This window comes from Anopheles maculipalpis, chromosome 2RL (assembly GCF_943734695.1).
Source record: "Anopheles maculipalpis chromosome 2RL, idAnoMacuDA_375_x, whole genome shotgun sequence".
Taxonomy (NCBI): Eukaryota; Metazoa; Arthropoda; class Insecta; order Diptera; family Culicidae; genus Anopheles; species Anopheles maculipalpis.
In genome coordinates, this window is record NC_064871.1 from 55,423,715 (window position 1) to 55,445,140 (window position 21,426).

The 21,426-nt window shown below is 44.2% G+C and overlaps 4 protein-coding genes across 8 annotated transcripts in view; 3 read left to right on the forward strand and 1 right to left on the reverse strand.

The window, feature by feature from the left end:
- LOC126558508 (uncharacterized) overlaps positions 1-21,426 on the forward strand; it is a 246,009-nt gene that overhangs the window by 159,674 nt on the left and 64,909 nt on the right. The window lies entirely within an intron of this gene.
- Positions 1-21,426, forward strand: part of LOC126558569 (annexin B10-like) — a 292,795-nt gene that overhangs the window by 131,473 nt on the left and 139,896 nt on the right. The window lies entirely within an intron of this gene.
- Positions 1-21,426, forward strand: part of LOC126557740 (regulator of G-protein signaling 7-like) — a 279,291-nt gene that overhangs the window by 107,263 nt on the left and 150,602 nt on the right. The window lies entirely within an intron of this gene.
- LOC126556576 (filamin-A) overlaps positions 1-21,426 on the reverse strand; it is a 47,069-nt gene that overhangs the window by 13,935 nt on the left and 11,708 nt on the right. For 2 of the 5 annotated variants that reach the window (XM_050211896.1, XM_050211898.1), the window contains exons 3-12: positions 20,217-20,703; positions 19,700-19,714; positions 17,390-18,931; positions 17,036-17,274; positions 16,383-16,949; positions 15,000-16,132; positions 14,799-14,932; positions 14,563-14,695; positions 5,208-5,384; positions 4,906-5,125 (exon numbers count right to left, since the gene is read on the reverse strand). In XM_050211896.1, coding sequence (XP_050067853.1) covers positions 4,906-5,125; positions 5,208-5,384; positions 14,563-14,695; positions 14,799-14,932; positions 15,000-16,132; positions 16,383-16,949; positions 17,036-17,274; positions 17,390-18,931; positions 19,700-19,714; positions 20,217-20,703 — 4,647 coding nt within the window. The remainder of the gene's footprint in view (positions 1-4,905; positions 5,126-5,207; positions 5,385-14,562; positions 14,696-14,798; positions 14,933-14,999; positions 16,133-16,382; positions 16,950-17,035; positions 17,275-17,389; positions 18,932-19,699; positions 19,715-20,216; positions 20,704-21,426) is intronic. The other 3 variants (XM_050211897.1, XM_050211899.1, XM_050211900.1) reach the window with 3 other exon arrangements.

Consider the following 21,426-nt stretch of genomic DNA (forward strand, 5'->3'; position numbering starts at 1 on the left):
AGTGATCGGAGGGTTAGAGAGAGCTATCGTCCGTCACAAGGGGTAGACACAGATGCATACTCTAGTGGCAAGAGGACTAATTCGTTAAAGTAACATCTTTATCAACATTACATCGCGCTGCAGTGGATGATTTTGTGCAATTTGTTGACGTAAGCTACCCTAAAATTGGACTGGATTGGACACAGTCATTACAGTACGTGCATTTTAATAAAATACTCAACTTGATGCCATCATGAAGCCATCTTTCTTTTCGATAACAATTGAATAATAATAGTAGCTTTCGTTATGATTAGGAGATTAATATTTAAACCATCTTCATCCATTGAAGGTTTGAACGTACATACATACACAGAGAACTAGACAATATCGTAGTGGCAGTGATTTTCTCGTTCTTTTAACCGACTAATTGCTATCATTGAAGTGAAAGGCCGGGAAGGAACGAAGGCGTATCAAGACAAGAACACAATTCATATCCATATGGCATGCGGACTGACGCATCCCATGAATAAGTTGCAAACATATTGCAACATGTACGTAAAAGCAATGGAGACCTAGGTCGAAAGAAGAATTATAAAAATCACGCATATCCACATAGATAGAAGGACGACGACAAGCTGCTCTTGGTGGCTAATAATAGCATCATTGAGCAAGGAAATTATAACATGTTCGACTTGTACACTATGGCAAATATGCGTTAAAAAAGTTACTTCATTTCCTAGTTTAATGCACTTGCTGTAAAAATAGTAATTTAAAGTTTACGAAGTAGATGTTATAAACAAAGTATTAAAAGCATGTTGAAGTTGAAACGAATCGAAACTAATCGCTTTTGCAAAGCAAGCACCATGAAGAGTATTGAATAACAATGTATCTGAGGATCAAATTAAAATTAACGCACAAAATATTCTTCGATGGTCGATTCATTTTGTGATGCACAGGACCAACGATGATTTATTACCAAACCAGTGACCTTCACAGCTGTCTCGATGCATCACGGCGGTATCCATCGCTTTGGTGACAGACCAAGCGAAAGATACGAACACGGAATAATCGCCGTCTTTGACAGCAACCAGGCGTCTCCATTAACGTTAGCTTTGCCCGGACGTTTTGGGAAACCGTTCAGTTACCAATTTCAAACGGTGAATGGTTCGTTAATAAATGAATGTTTTGAATGTTTCAAGGTCATTTTTACATCTGATTCTTTTTTTTTTTTTTAAATTTGTACCATTGCATACCTACAACGGATCGTACTTTTACTTTCACTGCTTACGCAATGAACTTGACGTGTTCGTTACGATGCCCATTACAGGCCCATTATTTATCTCAGAAATGCGATTCTGGTTGGATTATCTCAAAGTGTTTTACGAAGTGAAAATGGAAAGTTACGGTTGTTTTTCATACAGCTGTTTTACTCGTGCACTTGTGGTGAATATGATAATAAAATGAGTTGATTTAATAGGTTCTCTTTTACAGCTGACAGCATGCCCAGTTATCATTGGTGCCATCATTTCTGTCTTGTTTTGTAAGGGTTGCATAGAGATACGGTACGAAAACAATGGTAGTTTACAGCCGGACTAATCTTTCTTGTTTCGTGATGGATGAGACATTTAGTATGATTTAACAACTTTACTGATTATTATTATCTTGGATACTTAAGTGAATTTACACCGTTTCTTGGCTTAGAAAGAACGAGTGTAAGATGTTTCTGTATAATACTAAAATTAACTGTAAATCCTCAATTCGGCAACATTCTCATCGTGCAGATTCTTGACAGTAAGAAAAAGTGACACAATCGAGCATGACGAGCAAAACATGCCAGTTTCCACATATATTTCACCTCATCCATAGCAAACATCTACGATCTTCCATCATCTACCATCACTGCGTGTCATAATTTGTGCGATTCGAGAAATGTCCGGCGCAACATCAGCGTTGTACGGTGCGCTTGGGCCGTTTTTTTTTTGTTCGGGGGCAATGGTTGGTGTGTATTGTGCCCAACCGGGCGAATGAAGATGCTCGTTGATATGCTTCTGCTGGGGGCCTACTTGCGGGTCGCTGGTCGGACCGTCGTGGGCCTTGCCGCTTGCCACCGAAAACAGTGCTAACTCTTTTCGTGGCAGCTGCCGCAGACGAACTTTTATAGCCCCCAGGCAACACTCACCAAACGGCCACCGAGAAACACTGCTGGACTGTATCCGGAGCGGATATTTATATCTCCACCGGCGTCGATACGATCTCGACCGTTCCGAAACGACGGTGTCCCCAACTCGTGATAAATCCCCGGTCATGCTTCCGTTGCTGCTACCCTTTCCCCTTTCGAACCATTCACCCATCGTAGTACACTTCTGGCCTAGTCAGAATTTCGCACAGGGCGGCTAACGGGTGCCACCGATTGACTTGCGATACTTTTTATAGTTTGCAATTTCCTTTTTTTCTGTTAAAGAGAGCACTCATCCACTTATCCGTTCAGTAGTTGGCCGTTAGGAGGGGGAGTAGAAGATCATGGCTGTGTCACAGTATCCTTAGAATAGAGAATAACATAAAAAATCTCCCGTCTGTCGATTACAGGGCAAACGGTAGTCGAGCACACCTGTTGCGATCGTACGAACTTGAATAGAGGGCTAACGAGACAACCTTCCAGTTGAACAACGTGTACAGAGTTTTAATTTCATTAAAACCTCAATGAGCGCAGTTGCTCGAACACATTTAAATTAGAAATGAAAGAGAGGGCAGGTTCAAAGGGGCATTTTAATAGGCAATAAGCAATATTAGTATCTATGCTAGCGTGGTTCGTCAAAACCAAGAAGATTTAAACAGCTTACGCTAATCGATAGAGTTGGCTTAGATAAATAGGACAAGTATGTGATTCCTCGTTTTTCTTCGATGAATCGAAAGCAAATAAGCAACCGCTCGCTTCGTATCAGCAGTGCTCGGAATGTCGCTTCGACTGGCAAATAAAAAGGGGAACGGAAGCGATGATCCAACTGGGACGATTAAAGCATCCACGCCTACCACATTAGTGAAGGTTGTGGTATTATCTCCGGAATCGGGGTGGTTGTTTTTTTTCTTTCTAGATCCTAGATTCAAATCTTTGATGTAGAGTATAATACGACCGGAACGTGTTGCCAGTTGGCCGTTAGATAAATAATCTGCTCCCATATTACGCTGGAGCGGATGTGAACCGGGAGACCGAAACCGAAACCTTTATCGGCTATATCATTCCCAGTACCGGACGAATCTGATCAGACGCGGCATCTGTGTGTATCTTCGTCGGCAACCTTAGTGTAAAACGTGGCCAGTTTTTGCATAGTCCGTTGCAAACAGAGCACAACCAGAAGCAGTCCTATTTTTTGTGTTCTACTGCTACAACAGGCTTGCTGATCCAACGGTGGGACGACTCAATGTAGTGTTACGTAAGCGTACGACGTCCCAACAAAACGGCAGATGTTGACTGGTTCACGTTACTGTGGAAGCTCGTCGAAAAAAACGAAATATAAATTGTATTCCTAGCGCTGTTTTGCTGCTACTGCTATGAGGGATCTGATGATCCTCGCCAACCCGTAACGACGATATCATAGCGCCAACGATGACCGGTCTCTGTTTCCTGCTCGTCTTCTTATAATCCACTGCTCCTACCAGACGAGAACTCTGCTGCTACCACGACAAATGGCGACAGTTATGCGAATTGGTGTTGCCTGGCCGTGTGTTGTTTACTTAAAGGAACGAACAATCATAAAGATACGAGTGCCCGTGGGTGTAAAAAGTAACGTCCGTCCGACCGTCCGTCGCACGGATGAATATCGTTGCTGGTGATGGAATGTGACATGTTTGTTTCCGGAGCGGTTTGGACCGGAACGTTCGGGTTCGATGAGAGCACATGTCGCCTACTGAGCGGCGCGACACATTTGCCTCCACATGGATGTTGATGAGTGTTCCCCATTAGTATGTTGGCATGCACTGTTGTTTGTTGGATCGTGTTGTTTCAACTTTGTTATATCATAAATACTGGTTGAGAGACCATAGTGCGAGAAGCTCGATCCAGTCATGTATGTATGATTACTTAGAATTGTGTGAGATGCGGTGGCACGTTAAAACATGACAGTTTGCGAAAACGATAGAACATTCTATAGCTCCATAATCGCCCATGCTTGCACATATAACCTGAACAATTGAAATGTAATTAAGTGCTTCTTGTTGATGTTTGTAAAACAAACTACGCCAAATGAATTAACATTCACCATTCCTTGGTAGCCGTCAATCAAACGGTGCATAAATCTTTCGCTAACTCATCAGATCCGAAGGGAAGTAAAGATCAACCCAACCCAACCATCGTAAGATTCCTGGTTTCATGCGAAGGAAACCATTTAAATTCCTTAAAGTCCGGTCATTATTCAATGTGTGCAAGACGCTCATCTTCCGCCCGGGTGGATCGGAACGCGTCACACTACCTAAGAAGCCAACCGCGGCACGTGCTCTTGATCTGCACCATCTGTGTCGCTTGATCGTTCGCTACCCCGTTGTAGAGTTTGAGCGTTTAGATGAATGATCGACAGGATTGGTATATAGTACGGTGCCAAGCGTAAACTTTCCCCACCGTCATTAAGTGACCGGGTTTACAATGTGTCATCTCCGACCGTACGTATGTGACTGCCCGTCACCAAGCATAAAACGAAACCAAGTCACGATGTGTCGCGATGTGATTGACGTGGCGTTAACTCGTCTCATATCGCATATTGACGGGATTGTAAATAAATACCACTGATAGACTGAGGACATTGACGACATCGTAAATACACGACAAATGATGCGGCAGGGTGTGGACCACCCTATACGCTACATCAGCTTGCAGTGATATGAGTCGATAATCGTCGAAAAGTGATGAGCTACTGATCATTATCATCCACCTACCTGTTACGGGACCACCGGTTTGCGGGATGTTAAGACGATCGAGCTTGAAGACGTGAAAACGGTTCGCCGATTGAGCTGTACCGTTCAGATGGTTATCGTGCTCAGTTGTACCGTTGCCGTTGGTTGCGGTACTGCTGCTGGTAGTGCTGGTGGACAATTGTTGTACACTGTTGAGCGTGGACGCGCTGTCGTGTTTGCCGTTCACTAATCGCTCCCGAACCTGCCGAAAAGACACGACATGCAATTAGCGATCTAACCACCGCCTGACAGACAGCTTCACTAATCCGTGTTTGATGACTTACAAGGAACTCTTCGCTGGCGGTCTGTTGAATGTATTGCTTGGATTTGGAAACGGATGAAACCTGCTCGATGTACGACTCCTGGTGCTGATAGCTATGGTTTTCGGAAATAGCCGAGGAAGTAGTCTTGCTGGAACTGGTGGTACTTTTCGTAACCTGCTCCTCGACGTTGTCAACGGCCTACCCGATTTGAGGAGAGAGTGGGGAAAAGAAAGCAAAGACGGAAATTGTGAGACACAAGCATACGGGCAAATGGGGTCATTCCTTCCGAATGCAAGCCGCCACATTCTCGCTACATTGACACAGCCCTCCTATAAAGGGGATACGGTCCAGGGAAGTGCTTAGCATCTGTCGTTCTATATTTTAGTACACTGGTTGGTTCCACACTCAGTATGGCCTGGTGTTAGACGTGTGCAGACACGCGAGCCTGGCATAGGACGACAACGACGACGACGACGACGAACGGCACACCACAGTGCTTTGGCACGTCGCCCACATCGGCTCCTCCATTTCCGTTTTTCCCAGCCGACGGACGAATCGCCAGAAATCTGTCACCCCACCCGTCCCGGTTCGGATGGATTAGCTTTGAAATAACGCGCTGTTGAACAGCACGATTAACAACGAAAACCGATTTCAAAGGCAGTGGCCAGTGGTGCTGTGCTGTGTCGTCCGTTTGCGTGCATATACGTTAGGCCTGCCGGGCCGCGCATACTCGGCACATATTAATAAGACGTATCGGAGACAGGTGTCACACCGGGGTCAGTCGGATCGCGGGACACATTCTCCACCACACGGTGGAGTTGGAGAAAAGTGCACGACGCGCTAGCTCGGCTATGCTCGCACGTTACCCACTCTTGTTACGGGTGCACAGATGTCCCCGATCGTCTTTCGCTCTATAGGCCTGATCAACTGAGCTAATTTAAGAACCCCTTAGAAACGATGAATAACGGGCAACGGACTTTTTTCATCCAAAAAATAAAATTTTCGAACCTCACGCCCACGCAATGGTGTCGAATTAGTTTACTGGCTGGCCTGGTCCAAAAGGCAAAAGACATCGTGCGATGGTGTGACGGTGGAATTAAACACACGAGCTTCAAAGCAACGTTCAAGAAAACCGCCTAAAGTTAGGCAAGCTGCATTGATTTTGGGAAGTGCTGCACTTTACAGTGCTGTACAGCACAGTAAATTGTGCGTTACTAATTGTATGTCTGTAGCGCGGTACACACAGTTCATGGGGGCATTGCACGAACAATGTAATTAATTTAATTGGCTCCATGGACATTTCTGCACATTGGCGCCTCTCGATGGATGCCACCTGTTCGGAACGTCCTCCAAAGAACTAGGTCAAGGTCACAGGCAATACCTAGTCAGGTGGTGAATTTCCGTAACTAGCGTCCAGCGAAATATATGAACTTATCTGGTCCTTAGGGAGCCAATAAACTATATTTGAGAAAAATTCTAGCTGTATTTATTCGATATAGAATTTGATGTAAGACATGTAGAGACATCGTAGATATTTTTTAAACTACCCGACTAACATTGTTAAATATACACATATATGTTTTAGAGTACACAAAAACCTCTGGTAAATACAAATAACAGCTCATAACAATAAATCACAGTCAGGATTACTGCCGTTGATGACACATTCTTTAAAGATAATTCACCTAGATACATCAATCAGCAGGATGATAAACATTTCTGAGATGTTTCTGCCATATTCGTTTGTCAAGCAATGCTCTTCCACGATGTTGTTGCAATAGCTATTATATTCATTCTTATGGTGCGGGAATGGAACGCATTATATTTTTGTTATATTTAGATCGAAATTCTATTTTTCTCCGGCAAAACAAGTTTGTAGTCCGACAAGTGGCGGCGCGTCAAGTGTGGGATTCTAAATCTCTTTCACGCATGACCCCTAGTGCCCGGGACTAACGAACTGGCCGCGCGAGAAGACACGTTACTTTTGGATCTGTGGCATAAAATTAATGTGATTTGGTTACCTCCCATGCCTTCCATTCCGTGAATCCAAACGCCTCCACACGAGAGACGATCCGTTGAAGCGATCACGGACGAAGCAGCGTCCTTACGGATGGGCAGAAACAGTTGCCGTGGCAGCAGTTCTTGCTCGTTCGTCTCGGCAGAAACGCAGTGCTACTTAATTGGTGCGCGATGTTGTGGTGAAATTTTTACGTCTATTTATTAGTATAGTCGTAGCACAGTGGACAATAAAATAAACGTTTTTTTTTAAGGATGGTAAGACTTCCTTCAACGTCAACAACAACGCGATATTATTTTATGCAGGGGATTGAATTTAGTCAAATATTTGCCAAATTGAGGTAGGGTTATATCAAAACAAACCTCCAAGTGCGCTCGATCAACTAACAGCCAGTTATCATTCGGTAAACATCACGGCTATGCTACACACAACACAGCTCGTGCAGCAGTGCAAACAATTTACAAGGACATGCGATCCGCATGCCAGAATTTTCTTCGCTCATTGACGCCCTGGCAAAATGCGCAAAATTTGCTGGCCGCAACTGTGGCCACCTGTGCGAACGCGAGCGTATGATGAACAACAGTCGTGGTTCGATCGTAGTTCCCGGTATCTAAGTGCTATGATGGTGCTGTGCATGCGGTTTCACGATCGTGAGTTGAGAGCGTTTGTTCGTCAACCTTTTTTCTACATCTTCAACAGAGCACACAGAGAGGCATCTCCAACAAAGTGAAATAAAATGGCACCGTTGGGTGATAGCTCATTTACTGCGTTCGACGGATGAAAGGCCAAGAATGGGACAATCGGAACAGCGGGTATTAGATTCGGACAACGGGGCAGGATAGAGAGAAATGCAAGCAAGCAATTAAGTAAGCATACCGTGCCGACTTGCGATTAATTATTCATAGAGCCGGGATTGGACGTGCAGCAATGTTTCGTAAGATGGGATGGATTTTGAAGATGTTACCGTAGAGCGTAGAAGAGTATCTCGAGGGATAAGGCGACGAACAAATTGCTGACAAACACTTCAGTCATACGAAGGGGCAGATTTATATGTGATTGGACGAATGAAAGTTTGTTACTAAACGTGTTTGGCCACATGAACATGTTAACATGTTTCTAAGTAGAGAGAGCATACTTGATGTGCATACATCAAATTTTTCAGATAAGTTATACATAGTAACTGTGCTTGGTTTACATGACGTGATTAACATGTATTTATATAGTAAGTTCTTGAGCTGTTGCTATGGTTAGATTTGTATCATACTTTCGACGTAGGTTAGTCCCGGAACGTGAAAAGAAAATGTTCAAGGATTCCTAATCGTTATTTGAAGTCCCTTTTTCTATTTTTAGTGTGACGATCTACGGGACGTGCCAGTCAAGTTAATATAATTTTTACTACGCAGTGGAATCGCAAGACTTTGCTTCAACGATCCCATCTATTGTAAATACATCATTACCTCATATTGAGCTTTGTAGGCTGCCTCATAATATTGATATACATAATTTATGATGTACTTATATAACAAATCTGTAATAGACTTTGTAACTATGAATAGTATTTTTAATGAAAGAAAATTTTATGATCGTATATAGAATACCTATGATCCTTCGCGCAAGTGATAATAATCATAATGAGATTATTCAAAAATAAGTCATTGCTAAAAATACATTAAGCAATTTCTTTACGATGTGTTGGATTTACTTTTACGATTCCGCAGAGTCATTCGCTCAAGCAATGTTTCGAAATGATTAAATTCCAAATTCAAACCCCCCTGATCCTTGCCGCTGCTACATGTTACACGTCACGTCAAACGTAAAAGCATTCCTCAAGAACAGCGGCTTTACGGTCTCGAAATTTCTTCAATCCATTCGGTTCGTTTGAGGTGGAAAAGAAATGTCCATTCGTAACGGTTCGTTTTTCATCGCGTCTAAAACCGGAGGACCCCAAACGTGACCGACCGGCTAAATTGGACCATGTTTCGCGTTTCACTCACTTTGCTGGAAGAACCAGGCGGCGGACACGCTTAGGTAGCACAAATGACCCACCGGAGTAGCCGAGCCAGCCGCAGATGTAGGACTTTTTTTTTTGTTTATGCAGGTGGATACAGGATGAACACAAATATGGTGATGTTTGTTTTTAGTTGTTCTACAAATATAACCACTGAGTTTGTAACACGTAATATTATGAAATCTCCTTGCATCAAGGGATAAAATTAAAATGAACTTTCCGTTTAAAATCTTTTAGAAGAAAACTTTCCATCTTGAAAAAGAATTTTCTAAAGAATTCATTAAACAGCATTTTTACATAACTAAAGGGTTTTTAATTTTATTTAAAAAAAAAAACCCGCCGGCTTCACACAACCTCTACAAAAATAATCTCGTCTGTAACACTAACTTAGATAGACGAAAATTCCATTTACCAAATTTGTATATCTCCTTGAACTCCAAGCACACGATCGCACAATTTCGAGTTTATAAACGCTTCGAAGATGGTTTGGTATAATTTCACTCCTTCTGCAACCTTTGCGACCACAAATCTGAATCAACTAAAATACACATCAACACCGCTCACTAACACGTTATCATTCACGATAAGAACTAACGCGTTAAATTTCTTACACCAAAAGGCTTCGAGAACCACCCGTGCGTACCGTACCGTTCCTGGCTGTGTGACTTTTCCTCTGAAGCGTCCAAACAGAAGTGTGGCCGATGTTTTAGCTCCGATCAAGAGTGCCGTATCTTCGCAACAACAACACACGCTGCTGGACGGTGTTGATCGCTATTGTTTGGCAGGGGAAATCGACGACGGAAAGGGGAGAAGGGAGGAGATGGGAATCTGCATGAGGGGAGATTTACATGCGGTCGAAATAGTTGCCCCGACCGGTCGGCGATCGTGACCATTCGTAAGGGTGAAAAAATAAACGTTCCGTACGAAGCGCGTTCGTTCGTTCGTTCGTACGGTCGTATGTTCGCTTGGTGCTAGATTTGAGTGCTTCGGATATGTTCGGGTTGCCGGTTCAGGGGACACCTTTTCCACGCTTTTTCCCGACATACACACACACACATCGAACTCCTACTCTTTACGCCCACCGTACCGTGCCGTAGTCCCTTCTGCTGGCTTGAAGTATTTCTATCGGAGAGCGCGTGCCCCGAAGCGATCGGGCAATAAGAGATCGTGGACATGAATACACATCAAAGCCACAGTTGTGTGCCGATGTGTAAGAGTCCATTCCTCTGTGACACGTAGTTCAATTGCATGGAAAACTGGGTAGAGTTACGCTCCCAGATTGGGTGAAGGTACTTGGTGGGAGCTCTCTAGTAACCCTTGATCTAGGAAAACTGCTCTAAGCGAACTCTCGTGGCAACTCGGCGTGTCTGTGGTTTCTCGCCGAAACATTACTAGGTCATTCGATTAAATTTCAAGAAAAAGGAATCATCTTTTGCACACTGATCTTGCTGGTATGCGAAACCTTGAACCGAAAATATTCAAGGGAAGTATGCGAGAGGTGTAAGCGCATGTAGAATAATAAACTTTGTAACCTTTCCGACCGGACAAACGAGTTGTGTTCGGGTTCATTTAGTGGCGGCGGCAGATAGTGTCGAAGTTTGGTGGTGTGGAAAATGATTATTATTCAATAATGCTGTGGGTTGCATCTGACCGATAGTTAAGCCCATCCGCGGTTATCCGGGAATTCCGATTTATTTGCGATATTCAGAGCAATAGTTAAATGATGAAAGAAAATTGTTAAATAATATTCCATTACATTTGGCACTGAATGACGCTAAATAACTTACACTAAGGTTTGTAAATCGCCATACCTTGAATAAACAGCTCTGTTTTGCATGCACGATAAGAAAAACAAAACCGATTTCGCACTATAAAATCAACATTGTTTTCCCAGGCCAGGCGGCTATGTGTGCTTATAGCAAAACCAATAAACGGGCGTTCATTTTTCATTGAACTTTGTATCAACAACAAAAACACCGGCCATCGATGGAGACGCATGGTGCTTGAAACTCCAAAATTCTTGTGAGCAATTGAAACAACATTGTTTTCAATATTTTTGACTTTACAATGCTATTAATAAATATGCAAATTCGAGTTACAGTTTCTTCGCTGTATGCGTAACAAACTGAACCAATTTGTTGGTCGCATATACCAAATAGCGTATCACAGGTAATTTATTTCGAAAGTTGGTGAGCGATGGCCGAAAGGTTGTACTAATTGTTCAGCTGTACGCACTTGTCCACAGCCTTCCACGCGAATGATTAACATTATCGTCGAATCACACACAGATGACGTGAGCAAAATAACGTGAACAAATTGAGGGGGATAAAGTCCGGCGGCACGCTGCAAACGTTTAACGATTGCTTACAGGGTCCTTTACGGTCATCCCGCATATTGGCTGTTATAGAGAACCTATTCCTTTTGACACACCGACAACTTAACTAAAATCGTTCCCGTCCGAAATATTGCCGTAAGGAAGTCCACGCCCAGCAGTACATTAATTACGAGAGGCGAAGCATAGTCGGCGCATTTTCGTTCCCGTCTGGTGGCAGCACGCTCAACAAACAGGCACTCTGCACTAATTGTCGCAATAGATGCGTGATCGTGCGATGTCTTTAGGGTTTGCGATTGTGAACCGTACATCTCTTGCTGACCACGTTCCGTTCGGTGCCATCTGGTGGTAAGGATTAACTTGCACCGAAAATTATGTTGTACAACATGGGCCGTGAAAACCTTGCGACAGCTAAAAACCCATCTCATCGGCAGGAGAGGACCGTTAAAATTCGTCTTGTCAGTTTAATTGTTCACTTAAGAGTCATAAAGATTTATGTCTTTAGTACTGACAGGTTTTGCGTCAATTTATCAGTACATTTCTTACCTAAATGTTGGTTAAAATGTTGACATACTAAACTTTACCATCCATTTTGCTTGCAAACGATCCGTTTTGGTTTGTCCATTGCATAAACTTGCTTTGGTAGGTTATAGACAAACTACCAAATATGACGAATTTGCATTCATAACAGATCCGCTTTTGAGTTTAAGCGGTTTATCCGTTGAAAAAATAGATTTCTATTATTTATCCTTAAGTTTTCTCAACCATGAACGCAAATCCACCTACCTGCTCGTGCCATCTTGCCAAATATTGCTGAAGAATTGCAAGGCTAGATATAGAAGATCGCGATCAACAACTGATGTCGATCATTATTTTCTTTCGTGAATAGCGGCGCCGTTAGCGTGTGGCCATGCAGCCAAACTGTTCAGATTAGCGTGCATCGCATTCGTTTATGATTAGAAAAAAAATAGATATAAATTCCTCTATACACCTGACAAGATCTAGCAGCAACATTGTGGCAACATGCGGCCGAGCAGGGCGGTTTTGCAGTCATTTGATGAAACAGAAAAGCGTTCGTGCAGCGGTGGCCGAGGCGGGCGGTCGAATGTAAACTAATCTACGAAAATGGAATGGGAATTGAAGATGGGTTTGATCACAACAACGAGTGTGGGTTATCTTCTCGATAAAATGGCACCACTTTCTGAACGGAAGACGTTCATTTGAATGAGTTTTGGTTGGTGGTGGATCTCGTTTTTAATGGACAGGGGCAGAATGAATTGCGACCGTCACATGGAATGGACAGAAAAGCAAATAAACAAACAAACAAACAAAAACATCACGTTTCCTTATTGGATGAAACAACGGGGATGGATGGCTAGATGGCTAGGGACGCTAGATTTTTAGTGCCTTGCTTTTGAGAGAGGATTTCATTCTCTCTGTTCTGTTTTGTCTGTGCAGTTAACGTTTAAATAGAGTTCCAACAGTAGTAAGATTACTACTCCCTGTTAAATAAGCGAAGCGTTTAATACAGACTTAAACTGGTACAAAGAAGGTTAAGCTTCAAGCAGCACATGCTCCTACATGTTGTGAAAAAAAAACACGTTCCACCCTCAAGAGGATGCATCATCAATGGAAAGAGACACTTGCCACTTGTCGGCCGTCTGATACGACAAGTTGGCGGCGTACAGGTTGCAAGATGCGGACATTTCCACGCGAAAGAAATGCTATTTTTGACACTACGACCTAAGAGAGGCTGGCTGTCTGCTGGCAACAGCAGCAGGAGATGCGAATTTGTAGAAGAATGGCACACCGACTGGTGGTTGGCCAGTAGAGCCGAAAAAGAGATGCGGAAGGATGGTGTATGATATTGGAGGGATAGATGTAAAAAAATTATACATTTCATGATTTATTTTCATTCAGAGGATATTTTTGCTTGACGCACGCGGATCACAAACAACCGGCGATCAGTAGGCAAGCCAAATTGTTAGCATTAGCGGTACAAATGGGGGGGAGAATCAAGTAGTGAGTAGCGTGATGCTTGACGAAACAGAGTGTCACATGGCGTTGGAAATCGTAGTCATAGCTTTGTGCTGGGCGAAAGTGAAATTCCACGGAAGGGAAGTTCTAAGCTGGCACACATTCGGCACATAGTTCGTCCCATACATGTAATGGACGTACGTTCCCTTTCTTGGAAAATTTACCTTACAGAAACAAATTTAGTTTTTAGATTTTTTGTTTTGCCCAGCGTTATCATGCAATGTCAAAGAGCAGCAGCGTGGAAACATCGGCCAGCAAAGCAAAACATTAATGATGCAGTGAAATGTTTCTTTCCAGTTCGGTACTTTCCACGTGTATAGCAATGTGAGCCAAACTGTTGTATTGTGCTAGAGAAACAATAAGGAAAAGTGTATCTGCTTGTGTGTTGTGACTTTACCATTAAACTTCTGTTTTAAATTTTGATTTATTTATATCCACCACTCTATCAAACATACAACAAACGGTTGAGTTGAGAGAAGCAGAATCAGAACATGTTTATATGCTGTATATCTCACAGAAAATGTTTGTTTTACACAATTTAACTCACAATAGTAATGTACTCTTCACAAGAGCTGCAACTGAAGCACAAACAAAAGCTTGCCCATAAACATAAAAATGAAAAATGATTTTTTTAAATGATAGTTTTTGTTCTCTTACACGTTGTTGCACACTTTTCTGTTTCATAAAACTATGTAGAACCAAACGTTTGTTTGTTGGGAGAAATAATGCCATTGGAAAAACGACAAATTTCCCACATTTCAACAGCGAAGGAAATTATTCCCAAAACTCTCAATAAGAAATTCACAAGCAAAAATTGAAAAAAAAAAACGGAAAACCCCACTTCACGACGAACCATAAGCAATCGTTCAATAAATATGACTAGAAATCATTTGTATCGTTGTGACTACGGCAGATGCCTTAAATAAAGAGATGGAGTAACATAAAAAATGATGCTAAATAAATAAGGGATGGCTCAATCTACCTTGATCGTGAACGTTCCATTCGGGATGTTTTGTCCGCCAAACTTGATGTCTAAATCGTAATCTCCAGGATCCTTCAGTACGTAGAAAATGTCGAAGAATCCATCTTTCTCGATGATGTCGATGTCGACGTCACTGAAGAGGGAAAACATTGTTGCGGAACATGAAAGTTGATATGGCTTTCTACTGTATTGAAGGGTGGTTTATATTTATTTATTTATTTTTATTATATACGAACCTCGCTTCAGAGTGAGAAACAATTTTACACGTGACTGCGCCTGTTCCTGCTTCCCTAGCGTCGACAGCAAAATGGTTCTTTTTGCCGTACTCTTGATTGACCGGAACGGACTGCACCATTTTGCATTTATCGGCCTGTTTTAAGAACAATTAGAGATGGTTAGTCAATACATTCAAAAACCTTTGCAAAAAGCTACCTTACCTCGCCTGTAGGTATGGCTTGCAGCAGGAAGGGAGAACCTAGCACGTCCTTTCCACCACACTTAATACTGACATTGTATGGACCGCACTCGTCCGGAACGAACGAGACCGCGTAAGTGCCGTCCGCTTCCTGCTCCATTTTTGGCACCAGCGGCTTCCCATCCGGTCCCTTGATACTGACATTGATATCCTCTTTGGCTTTAGCCTTCGGTGCATCGATCTGGAACTTGGCCGGCAGGGAAGCGGGCAATGCTTTTTTCGTCGTGGCATCGCCATACACTTTCACGGGTACATCGTTCGGGGCTGGCGCAACGGTCATTACGAACGGGCTGCAACTTACGTGCTGGTCCGCGAAACGTACATTCGCCGTAATAACGGATCCTTCCTTAGGCGCAACGTATGTAACGCCGTACACGCCGTCACCCTTATCCTGCACCTCAGCGGTGATTGGTTTGCCTTCCGATGAGCTAAGCGTTACGCCAATTTTGCCCGGCCCAGCTGCACCACAGTCGATGAAAAACTGTGCCGGCATACCTTCGTACACTTGACCATGCTCTATGCCCGGACCGTACACCTTCACCTTCTCCGGGCGGGTGGATTCGTTAACGACGACCCTAAACGGTGATCCAGGGATATGCTTGTCCGCGTACCGGATCGTAACGTCGTACTCGCCCGGTTCCGTAGGCATGTACTCTACGTCGCACGAACCGTCACGATTATCGGTGCAGCTCATTTTAGCTTCAGACGGACCCTCGATCGCTAGCGATAGCCCACCAGCGCCAGCACCACGTGTTTCGACCGTGAAAGTAGCCAATTTGTCGGTAAGAGCTCTTTCCAATCCTGGACCGTATGCTCGACATCGGGTCGGATCACAGCCGGACTTTACATTTACTACGAATGGCGATCCGGGCACGGGAACGTTATCGTACAGTAGCTCAATCGTGTGCCGACCTGCCTCGAACGGTGTGTACATGATCCGAAATACGTCGTCGGCTGAGTCACTCGGTACCAGTTTGCTGGGTATTTCGTTGCCTCTCGGATCAAAGATATTGCACGACAGTTTGGACCGATCTACGTCATTGCCGACTTTGCTCATATCAACCAGGAAATCGGTGGGAGCATTCATGACAACGCCTAAAAGTATGCAATGAGAGCTTCATTAGTACAGTTGGATCATATGGCCGTTGTTTTGCGATAATAGCACACGAACACACACACACCAAATGGGAAAAGGGTCATAAAAGTAAGTGTATCAATGGGGAAAAACAACATGCCTTAAACTGAGCAGCTTAATCTATCCTGTTTAGATAAAATCAAAGGTTAAACGAACAGCGATCAACGAAAGCCACGACAACAGCAAAAACCGACTGCATGCACACAGTACCGTGTGGCTGTATGCCCATCCCAGACACGCGTATCTTGTTGAGATTCGGTTCCGGCACAATGATAGCTTGGTAGGGCGAACCGGCAATATGATCGTCGTTGAACGTGATGTTGATTGTATAGTCACCGATCTCAGTCGGCAGGTAAGCTACATTGCACGTTCCATCGCCATTATCGCGACAGTTGATTGCCGCTTCACACGGACCTTCGACCGTTACACCCAACCCACCCTGGCCTGCTCCGCGCGTATCGATCATAAACTCTGCCGGTCGATTTATGATACCACGTACCAGCCCAGGTCCGCTAGCCTGTACCTTTCGCGAATCCGATCCGACCAGACATTGCAGCCGGAATGGTTGCGGTGTAATTGGAGTGCCACCAAAACTCACACTTAGCAAGTATTCGCCCAGCTGGGTTGGAGTAAAGTTCACCAGGAAACCTTCGGCGGTCGGAATGACATGTGCCTTCACACGGTTCCCGGACGGACTTGTGATGGTAACGGCCAAATCTGCCTTCCCGATGCCATTCGTGATTACGCGAAACTGTTGCAGACTATTCAACGGTGCGGCTAACAAAAGTTTATCAATAAGGGTGCGCTTGCATGGGTACGTCGCAACAACAAGGGTGGGAATCGTGTAGGAAGAAAATACTTACTTGGCTCTAATCCATCCACCTTAATCTTTGACACATCGACGGGCGCTGAGACGGTGACTTTCGGTGACAGTGGTACTTTCAATCCACCGTACAATAAATTCGTGGAATAGGTGCCTGCTAGTGGCGGGATCACCTCAACCGCGTACGTATTATCGTTGTTGTCGATGATACGTACCGGTACCTTCTGTTTCGATTCCTCGTGCACTAGATTCACCTCCAGCAGTCCATTACCGGCAGCCCTTTACAATAGCAATGTTCAGAAGAGAGAAAGAGAGATAGAGAGAGTGAGAAAAAAATCGTTGATTATTGGGGGCTTCGTTTTAATACAAAGCGTATTACTGCTTTTTTTCTTACCTAGCATCTACGTTGAAGTGAGTTGCTGCGTTCGGTTTGACACCTGGTTCCAACCATGGCCCGAAGAACTGCACCTTCGATGCGTCCAGTGGAGTGGAAACGTTCACACGGAAAGGTGACTGCGGTACGGCAACGCCACCGTAATTCACCTCTACCGTGACCGGTTCGGCCGAGGGGGCGGTGTACGAGACCTTCTTTAACCCACTCTCCGTTTGTGTGATCTTGTGTGCGATAGTGTTGGAGAAAACGTCGTTAATTTTCACCTCCAGCGGTGCTGAACCGGCTCGAGTCGCGTCGACGGTGAACTCCGTTGGTTTACCCACGATCACACCTCCGTTCTTTTCCACGCCCGGTCCGGTCACCTTTACCAGCTCTGGATGGAAATCGTCCGCCTTCGGGAGTACCTGGGCGATATGAGGACTCTTTGGGATATCCTCGTTGTCACAAAGTATGTGCACGGCGTACTCACCCGGTGCTGTCGGGTGGTACTTGACTAGTGCGGAACCGTCTCCATTGTCGTGACATTCGATTTCGGCTTGGGAAGGACCGGCGATACTAAAACCAAGATTTCCGGTCTCCCCATTCGTCTCGACGACGAAACAGGCTGGTTGACCTACCATACCAGATTTCAGACCCGGACCATATGCCACTATTGAGGTGTGTTTCTGTGGCCCGACTGTTACCTCGAACGGCGACTTGGGTATTTCCTGACCACCGTACAGTACAAGGATTTTATAACGACCCTCTTTCAGTGGAATGTATTGTGCCTCGTACGTGGTCGCATCGAGCTTGCGGATACTGTGCTCCGGTACGACTCCTCCCGGGCCGAATATCTTCACCTCCGGGATGCCTTCGCCTGCGCCCTCGGTAAAGATGCGGAACGTGACGTCATCATCGTTCACTCGAACACCGACCGGTTGTAGACCACGTCCGCTCGCTCGCACCTTTCGCGGATCACACACCGGAGCTACACGCACCCCGTAAGGGCTTCCGCGAATCTGCTGTCCGCAGAAGAACACGTTGACCGAATGCAACCCAACCTGCTTGGCCGTGTACTCGCACCGCCACTGGTCCGTACCGACCTGGCGCAGCTTTGCCGCTACCGATGTCTTGTGGTTTGCAGGATCAAGAATGATCACCTCCGGCGTACCCTTGCCTGCGTCTTTTGTCGTGATGTCGAAATACGTCTGCTTGCCAACTACAACTCCGTCCGGCAGGAGGCCTGGTCCGCTTGCTGTCACCTTCGATGCGTCGCCAGCTTGACTTTCCACCTGCACCTCGTACGGACTCTTCGGAATGTCGCGCCCGTTAAACTTTACGTACACTTTGTGCGGTCCCTCCAGCTTCGGGATGTAGGAGACGGAGTACGTTAGGTTCTTGTCGTTGTTGAAGCGACAGTCCACCTTTTCCGGGTTGCCGTTTGGATTTTGTACGGCTACATCAACGTTGCCCTTGCCAGCAGAAAACGTTTCAACGGTAAAGTTCGCTGGAGCTCCCACCGTTGGCCCAGTTGGCTCAATACCTGGACCATATGCGCGCACCCTGTGGGATGATAAAGTTAATATAGGAAAGAGAGAATAGCTGAATTAGTTATGCTTTACAACATGCATTCAAATAACAAATCTTCGATCGCTTTACTTCAAATTGGTTTGACGTATGATTTTCCGGAAATTGCTGCGCGATATATTTACAACAAAATCACACATACACACACACACAAGCACACACGCATCAGTAAACAGGAAACAGAGAAGACAAATGTTTACAGCCAGAACAAAATTTGGCACAAGACGTATTTTGTAGAACGGGAACACAATTTAGAAACAATTCCAGTGTCAGATTTCTAGCGCGCTCGTTATCATTCAAATCCAGCAACGTCTTCCACGTTTCCCATCAAGCACAATACAAATAATGAAAAGGAAGAGGGAATTATCAATCACTTTCTTATGCGACCAACAAATGGAAATTGGAAAGGAACGCTTTTAGTAACAAAGAGAAACATTGCAGCCGTAAGGAATAAGAGCGTTTGAAAGTGGCACGTAAAGCTGGTATACAATAAACAAGGCGCTTGGTGGCGAGGTGGTGCTTTTGAAGAATTTTGAAAAATATGTTTTCTTTTTTTTTTTGTTTTTGCATCGTATCGAAATTTTACTGTTGTCCGAAAAGGTGGAAACGGCACAGGTTTTAACGCGGCAGAACATAACTGTATTTAGTAGCGTAATTAGGATTGGTAACATCAACTATAATCAACAAATATCCAACTAGTCCTATAGGTTCTATTATGTATATTCCTTTGCAGCAGCGACTTACCGCGGCGGTGGAACACTGCAATGCAAAAGGTAAGTGTGCATACATCGGAATTGTATTGTCGAGAGTAAAGTAGAAGGGTAAAAAAAAAGAAAAAGAAAAAAAGAAAAACATAAAGAGAAAGATAGATAGTACAACACGATTGTGAACGTAGGAACCGCAACCAATCGAAATTGTTGTGCTACGTGTGTGCTGACATGTGTTTAATGATGATGGATGTTGAGGTATTAAAATGAGAATTAAAATATCTACGAGGCTGGTAGACAAAGAAGGGTAGAATAATCGGGCAGATCAGATGATGAAAAAGAACATAAGAAGTCAGCAACTGGAGACACAAACTCAGTTATCCATACTGGTCGATTGTTATGCAAATGCATTCCATTCCAAAATGAGCAAATGTTTTTGATTTTGGAAACTAAGAATAACTACAACACTCTTTACAGGAGGATTCGCGGATTCGTCGTTCTAACAACAGAGTAACACTCCCCCCTCTGTTATGTACTACTGTACCACTACCTACCTGCTGTGGTTTGTGCGCGGTCGAAGTGGAGCCCCTGGCTTCAACTTTGCGTTTGGGTATTGGGACAGATACGTCATCATAGACTGTTCGTCGATGTTGGGATTCACCATTTCCTCCGGCCGGATGAGCTGACGCACGTTCAGCCAGTCGTCTGCCAGACCCATTGCTTCGGCAGCATTCTGGACCGCGTCCTTCGGGTCCCACATTGGCCAGTCTGGACAGAGGCCGGGAGCAACGGCGTCAACTAGCGCTCCGACAGCTTTACCATTGGTCCAGTCCGACGTGAAGTTGTTGATGGGTAGATCCGGTACCAGCCGGTGTATCCAGTTCATCAGTCGCTGCTTCGGCGAGGCCCCATTGCCGTTGGCGAGATTGTCTCCATTTTCGTCTCCTTCCCACATTGGTAGCGAGATGGAGTAGTGCAGAATCAGTGTCCAAATCAATCCCATGATCAGCTTTAGCTTGCAGTCCACGATGTCCGAAGAATCTGAAACGTGTACAGTGAGTTTTAATAAGTAAAGTGACTAACCCAAAACATATTTTAAACATATCGTAAACATCATGCAAATGCAATATAGTTTTGGGCTTAATTATAAGTTTTTTCGCAAAAAATATTGTAACGTTCTTATCCAGTATACTTACAATCAACATAATTTTTTTTTCTGCTAGTAATATTTAAACGTTTTGGTTGAAATATTTTCTTTGGCTTATTTCCTTTGTCACATTATCAACATAAACGTGCAGAAAAATATTTTCTTTAAGGGCGATACTAATCGTGCAAAGCACAGGAATATGGATGGTTTTTGGTAGAGTTACATACATTTTTTTTCTAAAAGTCCTTGAAAAAGTTATAACCAAATATAGGAAAAAATAACTCAACCTCATAATCGTCACATTGCATGGAAAACCACTGTCTTTTTGTACAGAGTAATAGCCATTGAAGAAAAAATGCTTAGAAGATTCGCATAAGGCACTTTTAGGCGCCCTCCCTTGAAGTCAATGCAAACCACATCGACGACCGGTGGCATTCGTCAACTGCCAAAAAAGGGGCCAAGCATAAAACGCACATACACAAATGCACATTATCATCATGGACAGCTGCGAGACCGAAATCGGGAAATTCCGTCCACCATTGGTAGGTTGGAGGTTTTGCTTATTGCTCGCCGTTCGTTGTTCTAGCTCGTGCAATCGATGGGATGGTGTTGTAGTG